The sequence below is a fragment of the Mesoplodon bidens genome, assembly GCF_964165515.1.
Source record: "Mesoplodon bidens genome assembly, chromosome: 12".
NCBI classification, from domain to species: domain Eukaryota; kingdom Metazoa; phylum Chordata; class Mammalia; order Artiodactyla; family Ziphiidae; genus Mesoplodon; species Mesoplodon bidens.
The window spans coordinates 35,605,170-35,633,105 of NC_138168.1; the positions used below are offsets into that span (position 1 = coordinate 35,605,170).

At 37.9% G+C, this 27,936-nt stretch overlaps 1 protein-coding gene across 1 annotated transcript; it reads right to left on the minus strand.

Annotated features, from left to right (window-relative positions):
* Positions 1–27,466, minus strand: COQ3 (coenzyme Q3, methyltransferase). Its single transcript, XM_081251558.1, has 8 exons — positions 27,339–27,466; positions 17,797–17,923; positions 15,102–15,254; positions 12,436–12,535; positions 9,258–9,500; positions 6,342–6,501; positions 4,911–5,104; positions 1–1,192 (listed from the first exon to the last, which is right to left on the minus strand). Exons 1-8 carry the CDS (start codon positions 27,445–27,447, stop codon positions 1,178–1,180), a joined length of 1,101 nt encoding a protein of 366 aa, XP_081107684.1. The 5' UTR covers positions 27,448–27,466; the 3' UTR covers positions 1–1,177.
* Between the last annotated feature and the right edge of the window lie 470 nt (positions 27,467–27,936).

Sequence of the window (27,936 nt, forward strand, 5' to 3'; positions counted from 1 at the left end):
TTAATCCAACTATTTATCTCTATTTAAAATCAATCTTTTGGGAATTCCCTGGCGGTCCAGTGGTTAGGACTCTGTGCTTTCACTGCCAAGGGCGCGACCAAAAAATAAATAAATACATAAATAATAAATCAATCCTTTTTTTTTAATGAGTTGAAATTCTTTAAACGTTGCATAAATCTAATTGTTAATTAATCTAGACTGGCCTTCTACCATCCCATCCTGACAAAACTAAGTCTAAAAACAGAATCCCAGAATGTCTCTTCAATTTAATATCAAAAGAATGACCAAAAAGAGGCAATTTAAATCGTGATCCAGTTTTCACCTTCCACAGCTATTGACAGCCTTCATGTTCACTTTTACAAAATATAAGCAGAAGACAGAGTGACCATAGTTTTCTTTTCCTGACATATTCTGTCAAGTAAAGACTATATTTCCCTACTGCAGTATTTTAACTATAGTCACCTTTAACCTTTTTTGGGGGTCATGAAACTTTTGAGACTCTGATGAAAGCTAGGGGACATTCTCGGCAGAAAAATACACACACACGCAAAATTTTGTTCCCTATTTCAGGGGGCTCCTAGAACCTCAGAAGCCTGTATCAGGACCCCAGATACAGAGGCTGTTTTAGAGTCAGAAAGACAAATGCAGATCTTACATGATGTCAGTGACTTTATGTCCGTTGGGTCCCATCTGTCAACGGGAAACAAAGATTCAAATCTATTAGAGTAGAAACATCTCGTGTCCATATTTACTTTGTAACTCTCCACCCCCATTCTCAGTTCTGTCCACATCATCTTGAGAACATATTTTCTTCCTTTGGCTCCAACTGGTGACTTTTAGTTCCTAGACAGTGGCTCATTTATATGTGCTGCATCCTTTTCTTGCTGGGATACAAGAGGTTTATTGATCTCACAATAAATTCTTTTGCTTGATTTTCATGCAAACCATCAGTGTCAGGATTTTTGGCTTTTTTTTTTTTTTTTTGATAGAGAAGACTTGCATCTCATTTGCATCTCATTAGTAATAGTCAAGTAAGAATCTCCCTTCTAAGGGAGATAGAGTCACATTGTAAGTTAATAAAAGCAATTATGTGTTGACTGTTCTAACACTTTCATTTGGTTTCATTTCCGTCCTTATTTCTCCATTGACATTTTCTTAGGATTTGTAGATTTTTGGATCAACGTCTGTAAGCCTGTAATTATACAAATATGTTTTACAGAATTGCAGGGACCTTGCCAATCCAGGTTTAAAAAATATTTCCAGTAAGCATGACTTACTCCTATGCCTCGTTACCGAGCAGTCTCTCTAAATCTTTACTTGATGCCTCTCAATATTGTGTATTCCAGGTCAACGGTAGCACAGAAGCCCTCGTGAGTGTCCCTAGCATACATCAAAAAGACATTTCAGGGCTTCCCTGGTGGCGCAGTGGTTGAGAGTCCGCCTGCCAATGCAGGGGACACGGGTTCGTGCCCCGGTCTGGGAAGATCCCACATGCCGCGGAGCGGCTGGGCCCGTGGGCCATGGCCGCTGAGCCTGCGCGTCCGGAGCCTGTGCTCCACAACGGGAGAGGCCACAACAGTGAGAGGCCCGCGTACCGCAAAAAAAAAAAAAAGACATTTCAAATGATGTCAAAGTTTTTTACTTTTTTGCTTGACTGAGATATTTTTGTTGTGTAGTACTTGAATTCAATACTTCTCTTCAATTTATAATTAATACAATAGTAAAACCTGTAACTATAATAGAAAGTAAGGCTATAATTTTATTTGGGGGCTTTAAAGTATTTTATTAAGTTGTCATCAGTAGCATGTAATTGTTTTAGTCATAGAAAGGCAATGAAGCTCTAAGAGAACTGAAACAAATAGCCCACTCTAGATTTTGTGACGCTGTTTGATTTAAATGCTTTTGAAGGTGCTACCTTGCATACAGACAATTCAAATAAGTGATAATAATCCAGTTGTGTGTGGTTATGCTACCACGATGACCATATGATGGCACAGATACTAGATACAAGTATCAAGGTGGTGATGTGCACAAGCTCAGCAATCAGACTGCCTGGGTCTGCCTCTTACTACTTGTGTGAAGCTGAATACATCTAACATCTCTGTGAAATGGAGTGGACGGTAGTCCCTACCTAATGGGGCTATTACTGAATTATACTGAATTTCCCTCACTTAACAATGTATATTTTTAGTAATTGAAAATTAGAGTGTTCTTTCTAAAATAAATGCCCTTTGTTTGGGGGCTGCCTTTTAATCAATTTCATTACACAGTCCTTAATCACTTTTTTTAACTTTTTAATTTATTTTTGGCTGCATTGGGTTTTCGTTGCTGTGCACAGGCTTTCTCTAGTTGTGGCGAGGAGGGGCTACTCTTCGTTTCTGTGCGCGCGCTTCTCATTTCAATGGCTTCTCTTGTTGCGGAGCACGGGCTCTAGGTTTCCCAGCTTTCGTAGTTGTGGTGCACAGGCTCTAGAGCGCAGGCTCAGTAGTTGTGGTGCACGGGCTTAGCTGTTCCACGGCCTGTGGGATCTTTCTGGACCAGGGATCAAACCCACCTCCCATGCATCGGCAGGCAGATTCTTAACCACTGTGCCACCAGGTAAGTCCCTGTACAATATATCCTTGTAGCTTATTTTATTCATAGTAGTTTGTATCTCTTGTTATCTTGCCCCTTCACCTTATCGTTCTGTCTTATTTCACTTAGCATCTAAGACCCTCCAACAATATCCATGTTGTTGCAAATGGCAAAATTTCATTCTTTTTTGTCGCTGAGTAGTATTCCATTGTGTGTGTGTGTGTGCGCGTGTGTATTAGGGTGGCAAAAAAAAAAACTGTTCGGGTGGAAAAACCTGAACGAACTTTTTGCCCAACCCAATATATATATATAAATAACATCTTCTTTATCCATTCATTTGTTGATGGATAGTTAGGTTGCCTCCATACCTTGGCAATTGTAAACAGAGCTGCTATGAACGTTGGGGTGCACAGATCTTTCTGAATTAGTGTTTTTGTTTTTGTTTTGTTTGGATATATACTCAGGAGTGGAATTGCTGGGTCATATGGTAGTTCTATTTTTAGTTTTTTGAGGAATCTCTATACTGTTTTCTGTAGTGGCTGCACCAATTCACATTCCCACCAACAGTGTACAAGGGTTCTCTTTTGTCCACATCCTTGCCAACACCTGTTATTTGTAGACTTTTTGATGATAGCCATTCTGACAGATGGGAGTTGATACCTCATTGTGGTTTTGATTTGCATTTCCCTGGTGATTAGCGATCTTTTCATGTGCCTATTGGCCATCTGTATATCTTCTTTGGAAAAATGTCTATTCAGGTCATCTGTCTATCTTTTAATCTGTTTTTTTTTTGATGTTGAGTTGTATGAGCTGTTTATATATTTTGGATATTAATCCCTTATCAATCATATCATTTGCAAATACTTTTTCCCATTCGGTAGGTTGTCTTTTTGTTTTGTTGTTGGTTTTCTTTGCTGTGCAAAAGTTTTTAAGTTTAATTGGGTTCCACTCATTTATTTTTGCTTTTGTTTCCTTTGCTTTAGGAGACAAAAAAAAAGTACATTGCTACAATTTATGTCAAAGAGTATTCCACCTATGTTTTCTTCTAAGAGTTTTATGGTTTCTGGTTTTCCATTTAGATTAATTTCTAATACCAACACTTTTTTTTTTCCCCAAGATAGAATGAAGAAGCTTTGCTTTGGTAACAAAACTACTAGAATTCAGACTAAGAATCAAACTTTTAAATGAAACCCAGTGGGAACTCCTGATTTTTAGTGTCCTAATTAGACATTAGCAACTGAAGTTAAAATTTCTTTTAACCCTTTAAATTTCAGTTTCCTCCCTGGAATGCCACTGAGAACAAGCAAGTGATAAGCTAAGATGGTTGGGAATTGTTTGTGTGGTGAGCCCAATCCAACAGGCACTGACAAAGAAATACACAAAGCTTATGAGCTTAAAAGTGAGAAAGGCTAGGGAATTCCCCGTGGTCCAGTGGGGTGCAGCCAAAAACAAAAACAAAAAACGGTGAGAAAGGCTAGAAAGTAAAAGCTGACTTTCTATGAGTCACAGGCGTTCAACCTATATTTCTCATATTTGGTCAACACCCTCTATCAAAGTCCTTATACATTCTGGACTTTCAGAAAAAGCCAAAAAATCACATACTTCAAGAGGCGTGAAAGTATATTTCAAGTCAGTGCCTCTAATTACAAAATGTTAGCTGAAAAAGAAAATTTCCATAACTAAACTCTTAAATTGAGTTCAAAAATCTTTTCTACTTAAAAAAGGCACCACAAAACATTTATAGAACTGTACAGAGAAAAATGTCCAACATAATCTGAATTCCTTGATTCTAATGTTTGACCAAACCCAGTTTATATTTAACAATCAATTTGCTTTCCAAAAACCAAAATTTAAAGGAAAAAAGACATTTTATCTTCCTAAATATGTGGTATAAAATAAAACCAGTCAGAAGCATAACTGCCTGTAACTAAAACCAAATAAAGAAGAACCTAGATGATACAAATTTACTTAAATTAAAACATTACAGTATATATGTATGTGCATACATGTGGGAAAAATATCATATAATCTGTAAGATGAAGCGAAATATGTATACCCTATTTATATAACAAAGGCTGAGAAACTTAAACCCCTAGATCACATAATACCTCATGAAAACTTTTTTAATACATAGACTAATCCCTTGAAGGTAGCTATTAGATGAAACAACAAAAGCTTTTATCTAAGGTTTTAGCCCTTTCTATTGACTTTCTTTTCTTTATGATCCTGTCTCAAAAGACAAATGGTATATTTTGTGTATTTGTAAACATCAGACTTTCAAGCCATTTTACTACTGTCCTTAGAAACAATTCATTTCTTCAGCTCTTCATGCACACCTGAGTTGGTGGAGGTTTCATTTGGAGCTCTTCTGTTTCCTCCTTTAAAGCAAACTCGGCAGGAGCTGGGTGTTCCTGAATGCTGGATTTCACGGCATGAGCTGCATAATTAAGGCTGGTATTTTTACTCCAATGCCAGTAACCTGAGAAGGGGTTGTAGAGCATTCCTGCCACAGTTTGAACTGACAGACCGTCTGAGAAAAAAAAAAAAAATCAGACAGAGCATATTTAATAAATATTTACCTTCCACATGCCAAGAGTCTCATGCAACTCTCCAAATTAAAAAAGGATTCTTAACTCAATAGGCACAAATACTTTGTAGCCATGAACAGCTCATTCTTTACTGCAGCAGAACATAAACTCTAGCACGGTATTTGGAATTTGGTAAGTACTCAATAAATGTTAGCTGTTTTTAGAAAATACCTGCCAACAACTGACTGTTCCAATCATCTTTAAAATATTTTTTCTACTCTATTTTCAAGTTACTTGCAGAGAAGAAATTACCACATTTCATTGGACAGATAATATTATTCCAAGTAAAATCAAGTTTATTGATATACCGTTATATGAACAAAAAGCATGAGCCTAAGAGGAATACCAAATCCCAAATAAATGAACTGACAAGTGTTATTACTTGACAGGAATTCAACAGGTAAATCAAGTGCTCACGAGGTGTAAAGCAGAGCTGGGCATTGTGGGGAGCACAAAAAGGAGACAGTCTTGCCTTCAAGCCAGAAAGAGGTTAAGAACACTAAAATAACCGTACTATAAGGCATGCTATAACTAGCATAAAATGCTACATAAAAAGTGATGGGCTTCCCTGGTGGTGCAGTGGTTGAGAGTCCGCCTGCCGATGCAGGGGACATGGGTTCGTGCCCCGGTCCGGGAAGATCCCACATGCCGCGGAGCGGCTGGGCCCGTGAGCCATGACTGCTGAGTCTGCGCGTCTGGAGCCTGTGCTCCGCAACGGTAGAGGCCACAACAGTGAGAGGCCCACGTACCGCAAAAAAAAAAAAAAAAAGTGATAAGGAAGTTCAAAATATATCTGAATATATCTGACTATGAAGGAATCAGGAAAAGTAATACGTAAAATAAGCTGATTCAAGCACGGCCTCAACAGGACAAACTGAGGATGTGTAACTAAAAGACATTTGTACCTCATCCTTAAACAGGTGAGGACTAAACAGCCAAAAAGTATTCACTGATCATCTATGATTTGCTTGGTCCTGGGTTAGGTGCCATAGGTGATAGAAAAGTGGATATAATACTTAATCCTAACTTCAAGGCGTTTATGATCTAGTTGAGGAGAGAAAACCAACATCCAAAGAATAGTGGCCTATTTCATTAAGTGCTAGGTTATGTGATTAACAATTATAGGCACATTAAAAGTTCAGTTAGGCCTTGGAAGTTGGAAAAAATTTTAATACTTACTTGATTCCAGAATGCTCTCTAGCTTTTCAGGTGAAACAAACTTCTCCCATGTATGAGTACCTTTTGGTACAATACCTGCAATCTGCTCTGAAAAAACAATTCCCAAGGCATAGGACAGCTGTGTTTTGTTGATTGTAGTAATGAATAAAGAACCACCAGGCTAAAAAAAAATATGTGTAGAAGTAAAATTTTAAATGTTAGGAGTATCAGTTAGATAAAGGCTTGGCTTCCCCCACCCTCCTCCTTCCTTCCAAACAATTTAAGTGCAGTTAAGATACACAAGTATGGGGACTTCCCTGGGGGTCCAGTGGTTAAGACTCTGTGCTCCCAGTGCAGGGGGCACAGGTTTGATCCCTGGTCGGGGAACTGAGATCCCACACCGCGCGGCCAAAAAAAAAAAAACACAAACCCACAAGTGTGAATAAAATATAATCTACCAAAATAGAGGGTTTTTTTCTCTCGGGAAGTTCATTGTTATGGGCAGTCCACTACAGATGCGCGTACTGAGTTTATGCAACAGTGCTTACAACTAACTCCTAAAATCATACATTACTATGATTTATGTTTATATTTATACATTCTTTTGTACATATCAAATAATTTATAATAAAAATATAGAAATGAGATCTGGCTGCTCTTCCTTGTTACATGTCCACATTGATGTCTTAATGTGTCAACACTGCTTTCTTTGTGGGTGCCGAGCCTACCCAACTTGTTTGGTACAGCACACACTGCCCCATGGTTTGTGCAGGTTGGCAAGGCCAATAGGTGTTCTCTGACAAAAGCCTTAATGATTAAGGTATGAAAGTGTTTTGTTTTGTTTTGATTTCATTAGTATAAAGAATATAAAGAGATCAAGATAAGAACTTCAGTGAATGCAAACCACTTACGGGATTGTTTAGTCTGCCATTTTTTAGTGACTATATTTATAGTGTTTCCTGTATCTACTCCCACAAGTGGCAAGAACATTAATGTCTCTTCCACACATTCTCATTAGCACCTGATGGAGATAAAATGCCAAAGACCCCTTCCAAAATAATCATATTAAGATATGTATGTATGAAAATATCTCAAATACCACTCTAAACCAAAAATAAAAATAATAAGAGAAGGCCCTGAAATATTGGGATGTGCCCTTAAAACTAAATATCAGACACTACTTCATTACACATTATAACTTTTCTCTGTAAAACTCTAGTATTCTAAAATATCTCATTAAAAATCACTTATGTGTCAATTATATCTCAGTAGAGCTAAGGGAAAAATTACTTATAAATATCTAATCTGTGTTTCACAAAACCTTACTCTAAGGAAACAGTGATGAGCATTGGTCATTTTTTTTTTTAAATAGGCTTTCCATTAAAGCAAAAATTAGTTTTAAATTCCATGATGCCAGTATCCCTAATATATGTGAGAACTTCATCCATACACACTGACTGAGACACTACACAAAAAGAAATAAGTAAGGAATTTTCCTTGGAAAATAGGAGGTATACCTAATAAAATTTGTTTTTAAGAGGAAACACCACCAAGAAACTATACACATTGAAGGAGACTACGGAGACATGGCAACTAAATGCAATATGGAATACTGGATTGGATCCTGCAACAGAAAAATGACATTAGTGGAAACACTAATGAAATTTAACAGGGTCTGTAGTGTAGTTAATAGTATAATGTCAACTAATTTTGTAGTTTTGAGAAATATACCATGGGCTACATACAGGGCTAGGAGTACGGTGGGGCAAGTGAGGTACTGAGGGCACAAAATCCAAGGAGGCGCTCACTCTCTGGGGCATGCAAGTGCAGGACTGGCGCAGAAAAGTGAGTGCTGCCTTTGACTTTCTGCCACACCTGCCTCTCCCCAGTTCCTACCTTTATTATGTAGAATGTTAACAGTAGGGGAGACTGGGTGAAGGGCACCCTTCACCACCCTTCACAGTGGGAACACTGTGTACTATCTTTCCAACCCTTCTATAAATCTAAAATTATTTTAAAACAAAAAGTATTTTTTAAAAGCTCTATTTAGATAAAAGCTAAGCATTTAATTCTTTTAGCTCTTGACCTTAGGGAGTTACCTCTTGAATACATAAACAACAGAGTTGATATAGTAATAATAATAATACTACTTTGGAAATATTTATTAAAAGAAAATTTGGAACCACCTTCAGAGGACTGTGTCAAATTATATAAGCGTAATAATGTAGGGACTTCCCTGGTGGCGCAGTGGTTAAGAATCCGCCTGCCAATGCAGGGGACACACGTTCGAGCTCTGGTCCAGGAAGGTCCCACATGCCGCTGAGCAGATAAAAAGATGTAGCCTTAAGCCCTACTTAAGTGCCTAGTGACCTTTGACTTAAAGACCATGTGACCTCTGACACTTCTCAGATTCTGATCTTCATTGGGTCAAAGGAGGTCACAATGCCTGTCTTACCTTCCTCATCTGGTTGTAGGTAAGATCTGATGAGATCATTTGTATGAAGTATTCTGTTATAAGCTGATAACTGTTACACATATCACATATACAGAGTGACTTAACAAATGCTGGCTAACCAATTTATGCTAATAATGGTTTTTTATTTTTAAGTATTAATCCAAGTCAATTTCTTAGTAATTGTCATTCAATGCCTATTAGGTAATTAATCCAGACTATACCAAAGAAAAATACCACTATAAATCTATTGTTTGTATTGCAGTGTTCAGCACCAACATTTTTCAAGATCCCTGGACATCAAGATACTGGATCTGGAAAACCCCAGATATTGAGGGCAGGCTGAGAGGCAGAAGTAGTCTCCAGTAGAGATGCGGTCCCCTCATCCTGTCTTTCTGGTTTCAAGTATTATAAAACATTTATTGCTATGGATACATACACAAACTCAAAAGGAAAAACAAATAAGTAAACTCTGTAAGTCTTACTTTTAACACTTGACAACAGCACTGTATAAACATTTCTAGATCAATCACATGTTCTACAACTTCAGAAGCTACGACGGCATCAAATGTTTCTGCAGTTTCTTCCACAATCTTTTCCAGGGAACACGCCCTGTACTCTATCCTCTTATCCAGGACTGGGTCAAATGATTTATGGTGCTGTGCTGTTTTAATGTTCTCATCCACAGGATCAATTCCAATAACTGAAGCCCCAAGCCGCCCTAGAGGCTAATGGCATAAGAAAACATTACCCTCAGGAAGAAAACAGAACACATGTTAGCAATAAAAAGCTTCTCAAAAAGGAGACAAGATTAGGCACGAGGTAATACCTGTTGGAGATCATTTATGGGTACACGAAAGTTCAATATACCATTTTCTCTAGTTTGTACGTGTTTGATAATTTCCATAATAAAAAGCTTAAAAGTGAGAACAATAATCACAACAACAAAACTTATCAAGAACTGCTTAAGAATAGTGAGGAAATTTTTGTCTACATTCTCTAGATATATTTACAGGCACACAGTACAGTATTAACATACTTAAAGTGCAATAAATGTAACATGTCATTGTAAAAAGAGCAAAATTTTCTAATACTCAAATTCTCTAAAGCACATTTTTTTCTCCATAGTTTCTCTTGTGACTGACTAAAAACAATTCTTCGTAGCTAATTCTTCTTTCAGCCTTTATATTCAGTCACTTCCCATGACTTGCCCAGGTTTTTAAACACAGCCTTTGTTTTGATCAAAACTGCATAGCATTTATTTTATAACACTTTAGTTAATAAGTTAAAAGTATAAATCAAATTATTTTAACTTTAGAGACATAAATCTGTAATAATCCATGGAGAAGATCATAGAACACATACAGTAAAATTGTACTAATTTACAATTTGATACACCTCATATTCTTGATTCTAAGGGATGTATTTTCACATATTGTACATTTCCTGAAATTTTATAATTGATGCCAAGAGAAACCAGTGCACTGCCATATGAAGAACACATTTTCTGTGCATATGGAAACTTAGCTATGTATCAAAGGCCTCTCTCTGTTAACCTCACTGTCAACTTGGCTGTTATGACCTTGACAGTAACACACACCATTGTATCTTCACTTACATTTGTATCCTGTACTGTTTGCTTAAAATATATTTCAAGCAAAGATTATGATGCAGCATTTAAACAAAAAGTTATTGTGTTGATAGGAGATTACAAAATAGAACTGTAGGGAATAAATATTCTGTCAGCTAAAGCAAGTATTGTTCACAGGGAGAAGTACTCTAGAGCACCTAAGAAGGGGAGAGCCCCCAAAGCAGGCAAAATTCTGCTACGTTTTGATACTGAAGCAAGTGCAAAAGGACAGCTTATCAGTGCATTTAAACCAGCAGAAATTGCCTAATATCTTGGGAGAGAAGAGACAACAAAATTTCCAAAGCTATCCAAATGACCAGTGCTTTTTTTTTAAATTGAAGTATAGTTGATTTACAATATTATATTAGTTTCAGGTGTACAACATAGTAATTCAATACTTTTATAGATTATACTCCATTTAAAGTTATTATAAAATAATGGCTATATTTCCCTGTGCTGTACAATATATCCTTGTTGCTTATTTATTTTATGCATAGTAGTTTGTACCTCTTAATCCTCCTGGCCATATCTTGTCCCTGTCCCCTTCCTTCTCCCCACTGGCAACCACTGGTTTGTTCTCTGTATCTGTGAATCTGTTTCTGTTTTGTTATATTCATTTGTTTGCTTTATTTTTAAGATTCCATACATAAGTGATAACATACAGTATTTGTCTTTGTCTGACTTATTTTACTAAGTATAATACCCTCTAGGTCCATCCACATTGTTGCAAATGGCAAAAGTTTCATTCTTTTTTATGGCGCGCGCGTGTGTGTGTGTGTGTGTGTGTGTGTGTGTGTGTGAGACATCTTCTTTATCCATTCATCTGTTGATGGACACTTAGGTTGCTTCCATATCTTGGCTCTTGTAAATAGTGCTGCTATGAACATTAGGGTGCGTGTATCTTTTCGAATTAGTTTTTTGGTTTTCTTCAAATGTATACCCAGGAGTGGAACTGCTCAGTCATATGGTCTATTTTTAGTTTTTTGAGGAACCTCCATACTGTTCCCTGTAGTGGCTACACCAATTTACATTCCCACCAACAGTGTACTACGGTTCTGTTTTCTCCACATCGTCATCAGCATTTGTTATTTGTAGACTTTTTAATGATAGCCATTTTGACTGGTGTGAGGTGGTATCTAATTGTGGTTTTGATATACCTTTCTCTGATGATTAGCAATGTTGAGCATCTTTTCATGTGCCTATTGGCCATCTGTATATCTTCTTTGGAAGAATGTCTGTTCAGGTCTTCTGCTCGTTTTTTAACCTAGTTGTTTGTTTTTTGACCTGGTTGTTTGTTTTTTTATGTTGAGTTGTATGAGCTGTTTATATATTTTGGATATTAACCCCTTATCAATCATATCATTTGCAAATACTTTCTCCCATTTAGTAGGTTATCTTTTTGTCTGATGATGGCTTCCTTTGTTGTGAAAAAGCTTTTAAGTTTAATTAGGTCCAATTTATTTATTTTTACCAGTGCCCCATTTTTGTGTAAAAAAAAAAATTCCTCACTATAATTTTCTGAAATACTTATATATTTTTAAGAAAGTAAAAAGCATGTACTAGTTTATAATCATAAAAATATTAAAAACATTATACACTTCCCATTTTTAAAATGAACAATATTGTTAAAAGGATAAAAGAGGCATAAGCCCACTTTTTCTCAATTTTTTTTTTTCCCAGTTAAAAATGCCAGGAAAGTTGGGCTTTCCTGGTGGCGCAGTGGTTAAGAATCTGCCTGCCAATGCAGGGGACACAGGTTTGAGCCCGGGTCTGGGAAGATCCCACATGTCGCAGAGCAACTAAACCCGTGCGCCACAACTACTGAGCCTGCGCTCTAGAGCCCGAGAGCCACAACTACTGAGTCTGCGTGCCACAACTACTGAAGCCTGCGCACTTAGAGGCCATGCTCCGCAACAAGAGAAAGCCCTCACAGCAAGGAAGACCCAACACAGCCATAAATAAATAAATAAATAAAAATAAAGTTCCCCTTAAAAAAAAAAAGAAAAATGCCAGGACAGTTGTAAATCACTTACCTCCGTTAACAATCCACCACCACAGCCAACATCAAGAATCTTCATCCCAGACAAAGGTTTTCCTGGCTGGTGATCAGCAACTGTTTTCAAAAGATTGTCTCTTTTAAAAAAATTCAAAATATATAAAAACAAATAATTAATTTTATCTTAAATCTTAAAAGTGCATAATTTTCAAAGAAATATTAAACTCTCTTTTGAAATAGACTATTGATTTTGGGGGTAAAAAAACTTTTATTTTCAGCATAAAATGACATTATGCTTAATTTATAAGATATTTTTAGTAATCAGAAGCAGGAGGTTTAAAGTAAAGTCCTTGAAATAATCTAGTAATAATTATGACTTAACTATTACTTTAGTAATAATCTAAAGAAAAACTTTAAAAACAATCTAGTTTAGATTAACCTAATTTTATTCACTTGAGATATCATGTCACCTGAGGTATTATTAGCTATGTTGCTAGTACTTGCTAGACCCATTTCATATCAGCAACAAATAGGTTATTTTACAGGGTTTAGCAGAAGCAGACTGGAGATCTATATTTTCAGAATTTGCCTATATTCCCTTCTAAATTGAGTCACTTTTCATCTTCTTAGTGGTGTTTTCATGATCATGTAAACAGGCATCCAAATCAAGTAAACTTAATTCTAAGATAATCATAGCAATATTTTACCACATACACAAATGTAAGCACACACACATACACACCCATATACACACACAGATATATATAGCTAACAGTATCGTAAACTAAACTTTTAAGTTGGACTACATACAAATTCTAATTATACTTATATTAAAATAAATGTCATATATAATAAGGACATCTTAGGAAATCTTTTATTGCTATTCAAATTAATTGACTTCTAAGAAAAACCTAGATAGTGGTTAAGTAGTTAATTTCAGGACATTATAATATACAGAAAGGACCCATTTCAAATGAAATCCAATCCATTCTTCACACAATGGCCAAAATGACTTCTTTATATCATAGTTTAGATCACATTGCTCCCTTTCAATGGTTTTAATTATGATCAGAATAAAATCTAAGCTTCTAACCATAATTTGTACTGCCCTGGATGGTCTTTTTTAGTGTGATGTCTAACTAGTAATGTCGCATTAGTTGGAACAGAGTAGTTCTCAAGCTGAGCGTGCATCAGAATCACCTGGAAGGAAAACACAGACTGCTGACTCCCCAAAGCAGTAAGTCCAGTGTGAGACCTGAGAATTTTGTATTTCTATCAAGATCACAGGTGATACTGATGTTGCTAGTCCAGGGCTAACCTTGAGAACCACTGATCTAGCCTAACAGAATGACATTTTTGCTTTTCTCTGCCTTAGTGTTTCAATGATCCACTAATTCAGTGGTAATAAGAATGTGCCAATATTTTCCTTTTTGCTGCACTGATAAAACCAGCAAAAACCAATCAGGAAGTTCCTCGAGGGCAGTCTGAATCTGATATTCTGTGTCTATCACAGTGCCTTGCCCATGTCAGCTGCTCAAAAATGTTTAATAAATAAATAAATAAATGGACAGAAGAACGAATGAACAATTGATAAGTGGAGTCTGGATAAGTGGAGTCTGATGAACCCTTGCCTTTATCTCCCATGGCAAACTCTAAGTTCCTGAAGCACATGGACTGTGTTTTGAATGATGAATATCTCAGTAGCGTTTACAGATTCTAGCCCCCAAGCTCTGTACAAGTTAAGTTCTCAAAAATATATTTGTTGAATTGAACTTTCTCAGTACTATTCTCTTTATCAGAACTGCCTAAAGGCCAAAGATGCTATAAAATGACCTTGATGCCATAAGACCCTAATTCCTTTTCATATGGATTTAATTCTAATTAACTCGATAATATCCAAAAATACTTCAATTTATGAAACAGTGTAGAATTCGAGTGATGCTATTAAAAAATTAATAGTTTCAGGACTTCCCTGGTGGGACAGTGGTTATGAATTCACCTGCCAGTGCAGGGGACATGGGTTCGAGCCCTGGTCCGGGAAGATCTCACATGCCGTGGAGCAAATAAAACTGTGTGCCACAACTACTGAGCCTGCGCTCTAGAGCCGGTGAGCCACAACTACTGAGCCCACACGCCTAGAGCCTGTGCTCTGCAACAAGAGAGGCCACCACAATGAGAAGCCTGTGCACTGCAATGAAGAGTAGCCCCTGCTCGTCACAACTAGAGAAATCCTGTGTGCAGCAACGAAGACCCAACGCAGCCAAAAATAAATAAGTAAAACAAATTTTAAAAAATATTTAGGGCTTCCCTGGTGACGCAGTGGTTGAGAGTCCACCTGCCGATGCAGGGGACACGGGTTCGTGCCCCGGTCCGGGAAGATCCCACATGCCGCGGAGGGGCTAGGCCCGTTAGCCATGGCCGCTGGGCCTGCGCGTCTGGAGCCTATGCTCCGCAACGGGAGAGGCCACAACAGTGAGAGGCCCGCGTACCGCAAAAAATAAAATAAAATAAAATTAAATTAAATTAAATTAAATTAATAGTGTCAAACAATGGACATTGAAGAGAATCTCCCTAATTTCTAAAGCAAAGTTAAAATGCAGCATTTTGAACCTAGGCATAAACCGAGAGAAAAATGAACTCGAAAGAAAATGAATTATTGAAAAGAGTTGTATTTTAAAAGAACTAGAATTTCTGTAATGTTACCTAATGAACGGCACCCTCAGGTCGTTCATAGAGTGAAGAGGTGCATATACTCCTTGTTCGTCCCACCACCTGTGCGCCAAGGCCAGGAAGGTCTTCACCTCACTGCTGTCTACAGTGGTCCGGGAAGTACTGTACAGTCTTGTCCAAGGGAGTCTAAGAGGTCAGAAGGAAGAGCCAGGCAAAAACTGCCATTTAAAAAAATGCAACATGGGATATATTAAGTAGAAAGATATTCTAATTTGAAATTTATTAGATTCTAAATACATGTATCGCTCATTTTTGATGCTTCAAAACAAGTTTTCTTATAATCACATTGCTTATAAATAAATAAATATATATATATGTATATATGTGTGTATATATACATATATATATATATAGTCACAGATGAAACAAATTAATTTGCTTTCGAAGTAAGTTACAACAAAAATGAAACTTTATAAAACTTGGCCTTTTGGGTCGCGTAGTAGTAGTAGTAGTAGTAGTAGTAGTAGTAGTAGTAGTAGTAGTAGTAGTAGTAGAAGAAGTAGTAGAAGTAGTAGAAGTAGGAACTATTTACTGAATACTTACTAAATGCCAGGTACTGCTTGTTTAAGAAATCCCTATATGTCATATGTCATCTTATTTAATCCTCAGCAACTCCATAAGGTAGGTACTATTATTATCTCTAGTACACAGACAAGAAAAGGAAGGCTCAGAGAGATTAAGTGGTGGAGCCAGGATTTGAACTCAGATGCCTCAGCCTTCTCTCCATTTCTACTGCTTGATCATACTAATCCATGCTCCCGTCATCTCTTGCCTGAACTATTGTCCTAGCCTTCTAATTAGTTGGCCTGCTTAGGACTTCATCCCCCTCTAATCTGTTCCCCACAATACTCAGAGTGACTGTTCTGAAATATAAATATGATCATGCTATTTTCTCACTTGAAATGCTTCCATGGCTTTCCAGTGACATTGGGAGAAAGACCAAAATCCTTAGCATAGCATACAATATTCTGAATTATTTGGTCCCCAGTTTCTTCCCTCTCCAAAGTCACTTCCCACTACTCTCCTCGTCCTCCCTACTCCAGCCACATGGGCCTTCTTTAAGTTCTTTGAATTGGCCATGCTTGTTCATTCCCCGGATACTTTGGACATGTCATTCCCTCTGCCTGGAACATCGTTCTCACATTCTCCCTTCCCTCCTCTACACACCTAATTAATTTCTTCTCATCCTTTAGACCTTAGTTTAAATGGAATGTCATCTAATACTGTCCTATTTTAACTCCTATACAACTCTGTACTTCTTTGTGAGCCTATGTGATTAGTTGATCATGTCTCTCCATTAGAACATAAGCTGCCTTGCTTACCATTTTATTCCTAGTGACAAGCACAGTTCCTAAAACACAGTTGGTGCTTGGGAAATATTTGTCAAATAAATAATCTGAAGGAGAAGGCCCAGAAAAGTATATAATTCACGTAAATATATTTTTTAATCAAATGGAATCAAACAGGGACTAAATGGGGATCAGACAGACACTACACCAGGTCCCATGTCAAAGTACATGATAGGAAAATCCTCCAGAGGTTCTTGGGTAAAAGAGAATAGGTTGTTACATTAGCATAGGTAATGCCATTTAAATTTTTATTATGTTTTTCTAAGCTACATAGAGTACATTCTATATTGATTATTAATATCCTTTTAAGAGTTAAATATTACTCTTCTTTAATATTATTTTATGAATATTACCCTCTTTTTCATGCTTCATGCAAAGCCTCAGTAATCAAGGACTAACTAACAGGGACTTCCCTGGTGGTCCAGTGGTAAAGAATCTGCCTTCCAACGCAGGGGACATGGGTTCAATCCCTGGTCGGGGAACTAAGATCCCACATGCCATGGGGCAACTAAGTCCCCTCACCACAACTACTGAGCCCACGCACCTCAACTAGAGAGCCCACGTGCTCTGGAGCCTGCACGCCACAACTAGAGAGAAAAAAAAAAACCTGCACGCCACAACCAGAGAGAAGCCTGTGTGCCGCAATGAAAGATCCCGCATGCCACAACTAAGACCCAACGAAGCCAAAAATAAATAAAATAAAAATTTTTTTAAAAGGACTAACTTACAATAGTTAACAGTAGGTGGTTGCTCAGTTGACTAAGAATGATTTTACAGACAGCCAATCTTAAAAGATCCAGTTCATCTATGAGAAGTGGAGCATGCACTTGGAAAACAGAGCTCATACCTTAACCCAATGCAATATTTTTCACAAAGTTAGAAACTGGTTTCTAATATATGAATACATAAAGATATTACTTTGATTCAATCTTACTATCTAGAATGTATACTTAGCCACCTTATATTTATGTTACACCCAAATCGTTCATGATTTAAGCACTGAGTTATTTGTGTCCTATCATAAGGATATTATGAGGAAGTAAAAAGTAGTTCTCTGAGTAATATAGTCTTGCATTAAAAATAAAAGCTATAGCTAAATATGGATGAAAGGCATGCACTGGATGTACACTATATTACAAATTTTCTGTGGGTTTCCCAAATTTAAAAGTTGTTGGAAAAATAAGAATATTTAAATAAATAAAAGCTACCTTAATCAAACCACATGAGCTATACTGACAAAGTTTATTAAACACAATCAATACTAAACTATTATTGCACATAATTATGTGAATATTTGCCACAGTAATGAATAAACTTACCTGTAACTTTTCATCCTATTCAGGCAGGCAAAAGTCGTGCTATAGGATTTGAAACACATGATTCTGTATTCACTGAAAACCGATGGTTTAATTTGTAGAGTCCAACTGAGCTGATTTTTTGAATAAGCTGAAAAAAGAAAATTAAATGTCTAGAGAAAGCATTGCACAGTATGAATCCCTGATATGCATGTAGTTGAAGAAACTATTTTATACAGCAATCTTATATTACAGTTGATAAACAAAAGGGTTTTTCCCCTTAATTTTGGATTTTACTTTAAATTATAAAATAAAAATCTTGCATTCTGCCATCTAACTCCAATCAGATATTTCTGAAATAATAATCATCAAAAATAAGTAATGCCTATGGTAAAGTTTTCATGCCATTTGTTTTTACATACACATTATGCTGCACAAAATTATTTAAAAATTATATTCAAATTAAAACTACACTACCTTTTAAACTAGAGTTGTTTTTTTTTTTTTTTTTTTTTTTTTGCCACACCACACACCTTGTGGGATCTTAGTTCCCCAACCAGGGATCAAACCCGGGCCCTTAGCAGTGACAGCGCAGAGTCCTAACCACTGGACCACCAGGGAATTCCCACAAACTAGGGTAATATTAATTTTGAGATTATTTATCAAAACCAGTTCAAATTATGTCACTTTCATGTTAGCTACATGAAATGGATATTTATGTATGCTCAACACATTTTACAGAGGAAAAAAAATGTGCACTTATAGACATATGTATCTCCTAAAATAAACAGTCATTCAGTTTATGTGTTCCAACTTACACAGGGACCTGCTTTATGAACTAGTTACTCTGCTGCAGAACATTCAGTTGTTCAATAAACATTTAAACAAAATAGACCTTAGAGCAAAGAAAACTACCAGGGACATTACATTATGATAAAACAGCAAGGACTTACTATATAGTACAGGAAACTATATTCAATATCTTGTAATAACCTATAAAGGATATATAGATTATATATAGGATATATAGGTTATATATACATGTAATAACCTACATATACAGATGTAAATCTATAGATTTACATCTATATATAAATCTACATATATAGATGTAAATCAACTATACTTCAATTAAAAAAAAAGAGAGAGAGAATCCACCAAGAAGACAAATTACTCTGGCAAAAAACAGACAAAAACCAGACAAAGATGGTACAGCAAAGAAAACCACAGACCAATTTCTCTCATGAACAGACACAAAAACTCTCAATAATTAGTAAACAGAATCCAGCAACATATAAAAGGAAAAATACAGCATAACCAAGTAGGATTTATTCTGGCTATGCAACACTAGCTCAAGAGTAGAAAATCAATCAATGTAATCTACCATGTTAATAGTTGAGAGAAGAACACACATAAGCTTACTAATTAATGTGGACAAAACATTTGACAAACTCCACACCCACTTAGGACTAAAAATTCTCAGCAAACTAAGAATAGAAGAGAAATTCTTCAATCTGATAGAACACCCATAAAAATTCTATAGCTCACAAAGTACTTAATGGTGATAGACTAAGTGCTTTACACCTAAAATCAAGAACAAGGCAAGAATGCCCATTCTCATGACTCCTATTCAACGTACTACTAAAAATCTTAGCCAGTACAATAAGGCAAGAAAAGGAAATATAAGGCATACAGAATGGAAAGGAAGAAATTAAATGGTCCCTATTTGCAGATATGATTGTCTATGTATAAAATCCCAAGAAATCTTTAAAAAATAAAAATAAAAAGCTCCTGGCATAAGTCAGTTCAGCAAGGTAACAGACTACAAATTCAACACACAAAAAAGTCAACTGTTTCTATACATTAACAATGAACAATTGGAAAGCAAAATTCAAAATGCTCTATTATTTAAAATCAGTCCAAGAAAGAATACTTCCATTGTTGTATAAATCCCTCAAAACATGTTCAGAGTCTGTATGCTGAAAATTTATATAAAACACTGATGAAAGAAATCAAAGACAACCTAGTAAATGATGAAACATACTGTGTTCATGGATTGGAAGAGTCAACATAAATCCTCCCCAAATTCATCTATATGTTTGACACAATTTCTATCAAAAGAGACAGAATAAACAATGTTAAAAAGGAGAATAAAATTACAGAAATCAAATACCCAATTTTAAGACTTATAATAGAGCTACAGTAATCAAGACAGTGTGGTACTGGAGGAGAGACAGACTGAAATATCAATGCAACAAGAGTGTCCAGACAGAGGAAAAAAAAAAAAAATTCACCCAACTGATTTTTTGACAATGGTGCAAAAGCAGTTCAAAGGAGGAAGAATGGTCTTTTCAGTAAATAGTGTTGAAACAATTAGACATCATAGACAAAAAAGAAAATTTTGACTGAAATCTCACATCTTATACAAAACTGAACTCAAAATCATCTAAATGCAAAACTATAAAACTTTGAGAAGGAAATATAGGAGAAGATCTTCCTGACTTAGGGTTACACACAGAGTTCTCACATCTGACACCAAAATCACAATCCATAAAAGAAAATATTGATTAAATTGGAATTAATCAAAATTTAAAACTTTTGCTCGGCAAAACACCTTGTTAAGAAAAAGAAAGGGCTTCCCTGGTGGCGCAGTGGTTGAGAGTCCGCCTGCCGATGCAGGGGGCATGGGTTCGTGCCCCGGTCCGGGAAGATCCCACATGCCACAGAGCGGCTGGGCCCGTGAGCCATGGCCGCTGAGCCTGCGCGTCTGGAGCCTGTGCTCCGCAACGGGAGAGGCCACAGCAGTGAGAGGCCCGCGTACCGCAAAAAAAAAGAAAAGAAAAAGAAAAGTCGGGCTTCCCTGGTGGCGCAGTAGTTGAGAGTCCGCCTGCCGATGCAGGGGACACGGGTTCGTGCCCCGGTCCGGGAGGATCCCACATGCCACGGAGTGGCTGGGCCCGTGAGCCATGGCCGCTGAGCCTGTGCGTCCGGAGCCTGTGCTCCGCAACGGGAGAGGCCACAACAGTGAAGCCCGCGTACCGAAAAAAAAAAAAAAAAAAAGAAAAGTCAAGTCACAGAATGGGAGGAAATATTTGTAAAACATATATCCCATAAAGAACTTGTATGTGGAATATATATAGATACTCGTTAAACTCAACAGTAAAACGAAACAGAAAAACAAAAAACCTCCCACAGAAAAACAAAATAAGCGATCCAATTTTAAAATCGCTGTGGGTATTATAAAAAGACACAGACAGGGCTTCCCTGGTGGCGCAGTGGTTGAGAGTCCGCCTGCCGATGCAGGGGACACGGGTTCGTGCCCCGGTCCGGTAAGATCCCACATGCTGTGGAGCGGCTAGGTCCGTGAGCTATGGCTGCTGAGCCTGCGCGTCCGGAGCCTGTGCTCCGCAACGGGACAGGCCCCAACAGTGAGAGGCCCGCCTACAGCAAAAAAAAAAAAAAAAAAAAAAAAAAAGGACACAGACATTTTATCAAAGAAGATATACAGATGCAAATAAGCACATGAAGAGATGTTAAATAGCAGTAGCCATTAGACGAACGCAAATGAAAGCCACTACATACCTATCAAATTGGCTAAAATTTAACCATCCCTGATATTACCAGGTGTGGACCAGGTGTGGACATGAAAAAACTAGATCTCACATATTGCTAGTGGGAATGTAAAATGGTAGAGACATCATGAAAAGCAGTTTAGCAGTTTCTAATAAAGTTGAACATATATTTATCATGCAGCTTTGCAAGTGCATTCCTGGGCATTTATCCCAGAGAAGTGAAAACTTAAGTCCACACAAAAACCTGTACATCAACGTTCACAGCAACTTTATCCATAACAGCCCCAAACTGGAATCAATCAAAATATCCTACAATAGATGAATGGTTACACAAACTGTGGCATATTCATATCATTAAATACTACTCAGAAATCAAGAGGAATGAACTACTGATACATGCAAAAACTTGGATGGATTTCAAGGGTATTTATGTTGAGTGCAGAAACATTTTTTCAAAAGGAATATACTGTAAGATTCCACTTACATAACACTTGTGAAATGGCAAAATTATAATGGAAATAATAATATAATGTAATGGAAAATAGATCAAGGTTTAAGGTTGGTGGTCGGGTTTGACTATAAAGGAATATTGCCAAGAGTTTCGCTGTGATTGTGGAACAGTTCCATATCCTGACTGTGGCGGTTATTACACAAATCTCTGTGTGGTAACACACACACACACACACACACACACAATGAGTGCCTGTAAAGGTGGTGAAATCCAAAGAAGGACTGTAGTTTAGTTGATGGTATCATACTAACGTCAATTTCCTGACTCTGACAATGTATTATGGTTATGTAAGATGTTATCACTGAGGAATTGGGTGAAGGGCATATGGAAACTCTCTGTATTATTTTTGCACCTTCTTATGAGTCTATTTCAAAATAAAAAATTTTTAATTAAAAAGTATAAAAGTGAGGGCTTCGCTGGTGGCGCAGTGGTTGAGAGTCCGCCTGCCGATGCAGGGGACACAGGTTCGTGCCCCTGTCCGGGAAGATCCCACATTCTGCGGAGCGGCTGGGCCCGTGGACCATGGCCTCTGAGCCCGCGCGTCCGGAGCCTGTGTTCCGCAACGGGAGAGGCCACAGCAGTGAGAGGCCTGCGTACCGCAAAAAAAAAAAAAAAAAAAAAAAAAAAGTATAAAAGTGGACACTACAAAGTGCTTCTCCTCCCCCTGACTCTAGGTATCCAACTTCCCTCTCTGCAGGCAACCAATGTTACTAGATTTGCATGTAAGCCTCCAGATATTTTATACATATTTCATTTTTGTGTATCAATTTCTCTCTTATTTTACACAAAATGTAGCACAGTATACTCATTGTTCTGCACCTTGCTCTTTCCGCCTATCAATGTATCTTGGAGATTTTTTTCATAATAGAGCATAAAGAACTTCCTTTTTTTTAAGTTTGCAAGGTAATCCGTTGTATGGCTGTAACTCATCATTTATTTAAGCAGTGCCCTATATTTTTTTGAATTTTATTTTATTTACTTTTTATACAGCAGGTTCTTATTAGTCATCCTTTTATACACATCAGTGTATACATGTCAATCCCAGTCTCCCAATTCATCACACCACCACCCCCACCCCCCGCACTTTCCCCCCTTAGTGTCCATACGTTTGTCCTCTACATCTGTCTCTATTTCTGCCTTAAGCAGTGTCCTATTAATGTACACTTATTTAAGTTATTTCTAATTTTTTGCTATTCCGAAAACATAAGATTGAATTACATAGATAATTTCTTTTTGAGAGTACCTGTATGTAAAACCGCAAGAATTGTGTCAATTGGCATGTGCATTTATAAATTTGTAATTACTTTCTTAGATATTGAACCAATTTGCAATCTTACTAGAAACTATGAGTTTCTAGTGTTGGTTTCCCCACACTGATAATACTTTGATAGTCACCTGTGCAGTGTATTATCAAACTTTTTTATCTTTGTTAATCCAATAGGTGAAAATGGTATCTCACTATAGTTTTAATTTATCATGAGTGAGGTTAAGTGTCTTTTTTTAAGTTTAATGGTGCTATGGTCTGAATATTTATGTCTCCTGCAAATTCACATGTTGAAATCCTGACCCTCAAGGGGATGGTATTAGGAGGCGGGGGTCTTTGAGAAGGATTAGGCCTTGAGGGTGGAACCCTCATGATTGGGTTTAGTGCCCTTGTAAAAAGAGACCCCAGGGAGCAAAAAGGTTCCACCTATGAACCAGGGAGTGAGCACTCACCAGACACCGAACCTTGGACTCTGCAATCTCCAGGACTGTGAGAAATAAACTTTTCTTATTTATAAGCCACCTAGCCTGTGGTATTTTGTTGTAGCAGTAGGAATGGACTAAGACAAATGGTCATTTATATTTCATGTCTTGTCTTTTCATAGTCTCTGAACATTTTTCTCCTGAGCTTTTTATGTTTTTAAAATTTTGTTTTGTTTAATAGGACCTCACAGCCTCGCCAAAATTCATTTTAACATCCTCAGAAAAAAAGTTTGTGCTTCTAGGCTTTAGCTCAAGTTATTCTCTCTTCCACCATTTCTATCTGTATTATTTTTTAAGACCCAGGTCACATATCACCTCCCTTATGACTTTAGGTAGGTAAATGAGATATCAGAGAATTATGTAGACTGTGATACACAGATAAGGATTTACAGTTGACCCTTGAACAATGTGGTGGTTAGCAGCGCCAAAGCACGCATGCAGTCAAAAATCCAGGTATAACTTTGCAGTCAGCCCTCCACATCTGCTGCTCCACGTCCCTGGATTCAACCAACCTCAGGAAGTATAGTACTGTAGTACATATTTATTGGAAGAAAACTCCCCACATTTAAGAGGACTGGTGCAGTTTAAACTGGTGTTGTTCAAGGGTCAACTGTGTAAGGTATTATCATGAAATTGAGCCTCAAAGATTTCAACACAGTCCTTGCTCTCTGGTCAGTGATGGCCCCAATCTCCCTCTCACCTCCCCTATTTCTGGAAAATTAGTCCCTCAGTCATCAGTATGGCCAGAATTCTTAAGAGCCTTAAAATCCACCTCACCATAACTGAGAGAAACTAATCAAGTTTGTATTAATAGAATGCTACCAATTCCTTCTTTACCTCGATTCTGTGATCATTCTGGTATTTGAAATTTTAAAGGAATGGGGAAAATTTTCATTTAATTTATTCAAAAAGTCATTTATCAACACCTATCAGGTACCATGCTGACAGTGAACAAGCCCTCTACAGTGCCAATGGCGTGGTTCCAGCATTCATCATTTATTGTCTGGATTACTCTAAGGCCTCCCTGAGCCTAGTCTTGTCTGCCTCCGACCCACTGTCTACACAGCTGCCAAGTGTTATTTCTAAAAACCGAATCTGAGTATGTTGTTCGTTCTGTAATTTCCCACTGTCTTGAAGATAAAGTCAATCCCAGGAGGTGTACATGGTCTTTCGTGTACTTCTCATGGCCTAAAATGTCTGTCTTATCCCTGGCCATTCTCTGCCCTCTTTTCCAGCCCTCCATCCACACTGTACTTTTCAAGGAACACCTCGCAGTTTCCTAGAAACCTCCTCACAGATACTCAAGCTGGTCCTTTGGCCACTCCAACTTCTTCTAAAACTGGACAATTTCCAGACAGCTCCCTAAATATCTTGTTTAAGAAGTTTCCCTCATCCCAAATATTTATTCCTTCTATGTTCACTTCCAAAATTTGGAAATATTTATACTGTATCTTTTCTAAATTTCTGATTATAAAAGACATATTTACTGAAAAAAATTATGAAAAGTATATAATGAATGATAAAATGATAGATCACCAACTCCACCTCAGATAATCACTGTTAAAATTTTGATGTATCTCTATTCTCGCTATATATCTCCAAGTTCATAATACAAACTGATTTGTAAGGTGTTTTTTTTTTTACCTTTTTAAAAATTGAAGTATAGTTAATTTACAATGTTGCATTAATTTCAGGTGTACAGAAAAGTGATTCAGACAGATACTTTTCCATTACAGATTACTACAAGATGTTGAACAGAGTTCCCTGTGCTATACAGTAGATTCTTGTTATTTTATAGATACTAGTGTGTATATGTTAATACCAAACTCTTAATTTATTCCCCCCCACCACCACTATCCCCTTTGGTAACCATAAGTTTTCTATGTCTGTGAGTCTATTTCTGTTTTGTAAATAAGTTCGTTTATATCATTTTTTTAGATTTCACATATAAATGATATGATATTTGTCTTTCTCTGTCTGACTTAGTATGATAATCTCTAGGTCCATCCATGTTGCGGCAAATGGCATTATTTCACTTTTTTATGGCTGAGTAATATTCCATTGTGTATATATACCACATCTTCTATATCCATTCATCTGTCAAAGGACTCTTAGTTTCCTTCCATGTCTTGGCTATTGTAAATAGTGCTGCTATGAACACTGAGGTGCATGTAACTTTTCAAATTAGAGCTTTCTCCAGGTATATACCCAGGAATGGGAATGCAAGATCATATGGTAACTCTATCTTTAGTTTTTAAAGGAACCTCCATACCGTTCTCCATACTGGCTGCACCAATTTCCATTCCCATCAAGAGTGTAGGAGCCTTCCTTTTCTCCACACCCTCTCCAACATTATTTGTAGACTTTTTAATGATGGCTATTCTGACTGGTGTGAGGTGATACCGCATTGTAGATTTGCATTTCTCTAATAATTAGCAATACTGAGCAGATTTTCATGTGTCCGTGGGCCACCTGTACGCCTTCCTCAGAGAAATGTCTGTTTAGGTCTTCTGTAACTTACCTTCTTAACACTACATCTAATCATTTTCCATGTGGCTACACGTTGATTTAAATCATGTTTATTGGTTGCACTATTTTTCACTCTATTGAGAGTAATAGCTTAACAATTATTTTTTTGTTTTTGTTTGGGCCAGGCCACACTGCTTCCGTAATCTCAGTTCCTCTACCAGGGATTGAACCCCGGCTACCGCAGTGAAATCCCGGGAGCCTAACCACTAGGCTACCAGGGAACTCCCACAACTTGTCAATTCTATTGGAGGCCTTTAAGTTTCCCAGTTTTTGCTCTTTATAGCTTGATCTTAGTTCCATCCTGACGTTTTTTTAAAGAGGTCCTTAGGTATCACTTCCTTAAATATTCCCAGTGCCTGGCAAACAGTATTTGTTAAATGAGTTTCATGTAAAAAATGAACTTAACGTTCTGGTTAATATTGGGAGTTAAATAATCAAACTGTGGTGTGTTACTTTCTTGATCTTATTTGCCAATACAATGTGTTGAATTAACCTATTCATCAAAAAATAATATTGCTGCCTTAAATTCTGAAACATGGCAAGATACGTGCAAACAAAACACAAATAAGGGCTTCCCTGGTGGCGCAGTGGTTGAGAGTCCGCCTGCCGATGCAGGGGACAAGGGTTCGTGCTCCGGCCCGGGAGGATCCCGCATGCCGCGGAGCGGCTGGGCCCGTGAGCCATGGTCGCTCAGCCTGCGCGTCCGGAGCCTGTGCTCCGCAACGGGAGAGGCCACAGCAGTGAGAGGCCCGCATACCGCAAAAACAAAACAAAACAAAACAAATAAAAGGCGACCAATAACTATGAGACAGCTGGTGTCCTTTCCCGCCGGGGCAAAGGAAAAAGGCACATGACCTTGAGACTCCAGCCGGCACAGTGGCGGCCGGCTCCTGCAGAAGGAGCTCAACGAAAATAAGACAAAGCTCAACGAAAATAAGACAAAGGTCACTGGATACACGGCGGTGGCCCGCAGGCTGCGCTCTCCTCGGCCAGGACCGCTAGCCCTCAGCTATTTTTCCCAGCCTCTGGGTAAGGGACTGTAAAAGCCCAGACCGAGCGTTCAACGGACAGCGAGGCCCAGGACCCAACGTACTTTGGCTGACGCCGCGCGGAGCCCCGAGACAGCCCGCCGCCCTCGCCTGCGCCTGCGCAGAACAGCCGGCCCGCGCCGTGGGCTGGGTGCGAGCGACCCCCACGCACACACTCACCCGCCGACGTGGTTAAGCGAGGACAGCCTGCCTGTGTGCCCCGGAACGCCGACTTATGCGCTCCTAAATATCGACTCCCGGAGGAGCTCAGCTTGCGGCCTCCCCACATCACGCCAGAAAGGATCCACCTCTTCCGGTCCCTCCCGCAAAACATCCCCAACAGAAAGTTTCCGAGAGCCAAACTAATCATGGTCGCAGTGATGGGTGTTATAGATGTGTGACTGTAGTTATTCTTCACGCTCAACATGTCAAATTGTGCATGCAGTTAAACTATAGAATGTTTCCACTGTCATAAACTTCAAGATCCTCCATTACGCCTATTCCTGTATGACCACCTCAAAGTAGCCATCAGTCATGATACCACTTCGAGCTATGTGATCTAGCTTTTATTCCTGTGTAGCTCTAATTATTTCATATTTAACAGATGTCTCCCAAGGACACTCCTGTAAGACACTGACCGAAACTTATAATCACAAAAGATCCGAAACATTTCTTCCCTAAGAGAATTGTTTCCCATTTCAAGGCACTCAAATGTCAGAGGGCCAGAAGTCTAAATTGAAAGTTTGTTTTCTGTGAGTGACTTGATAATGTTCCTGAC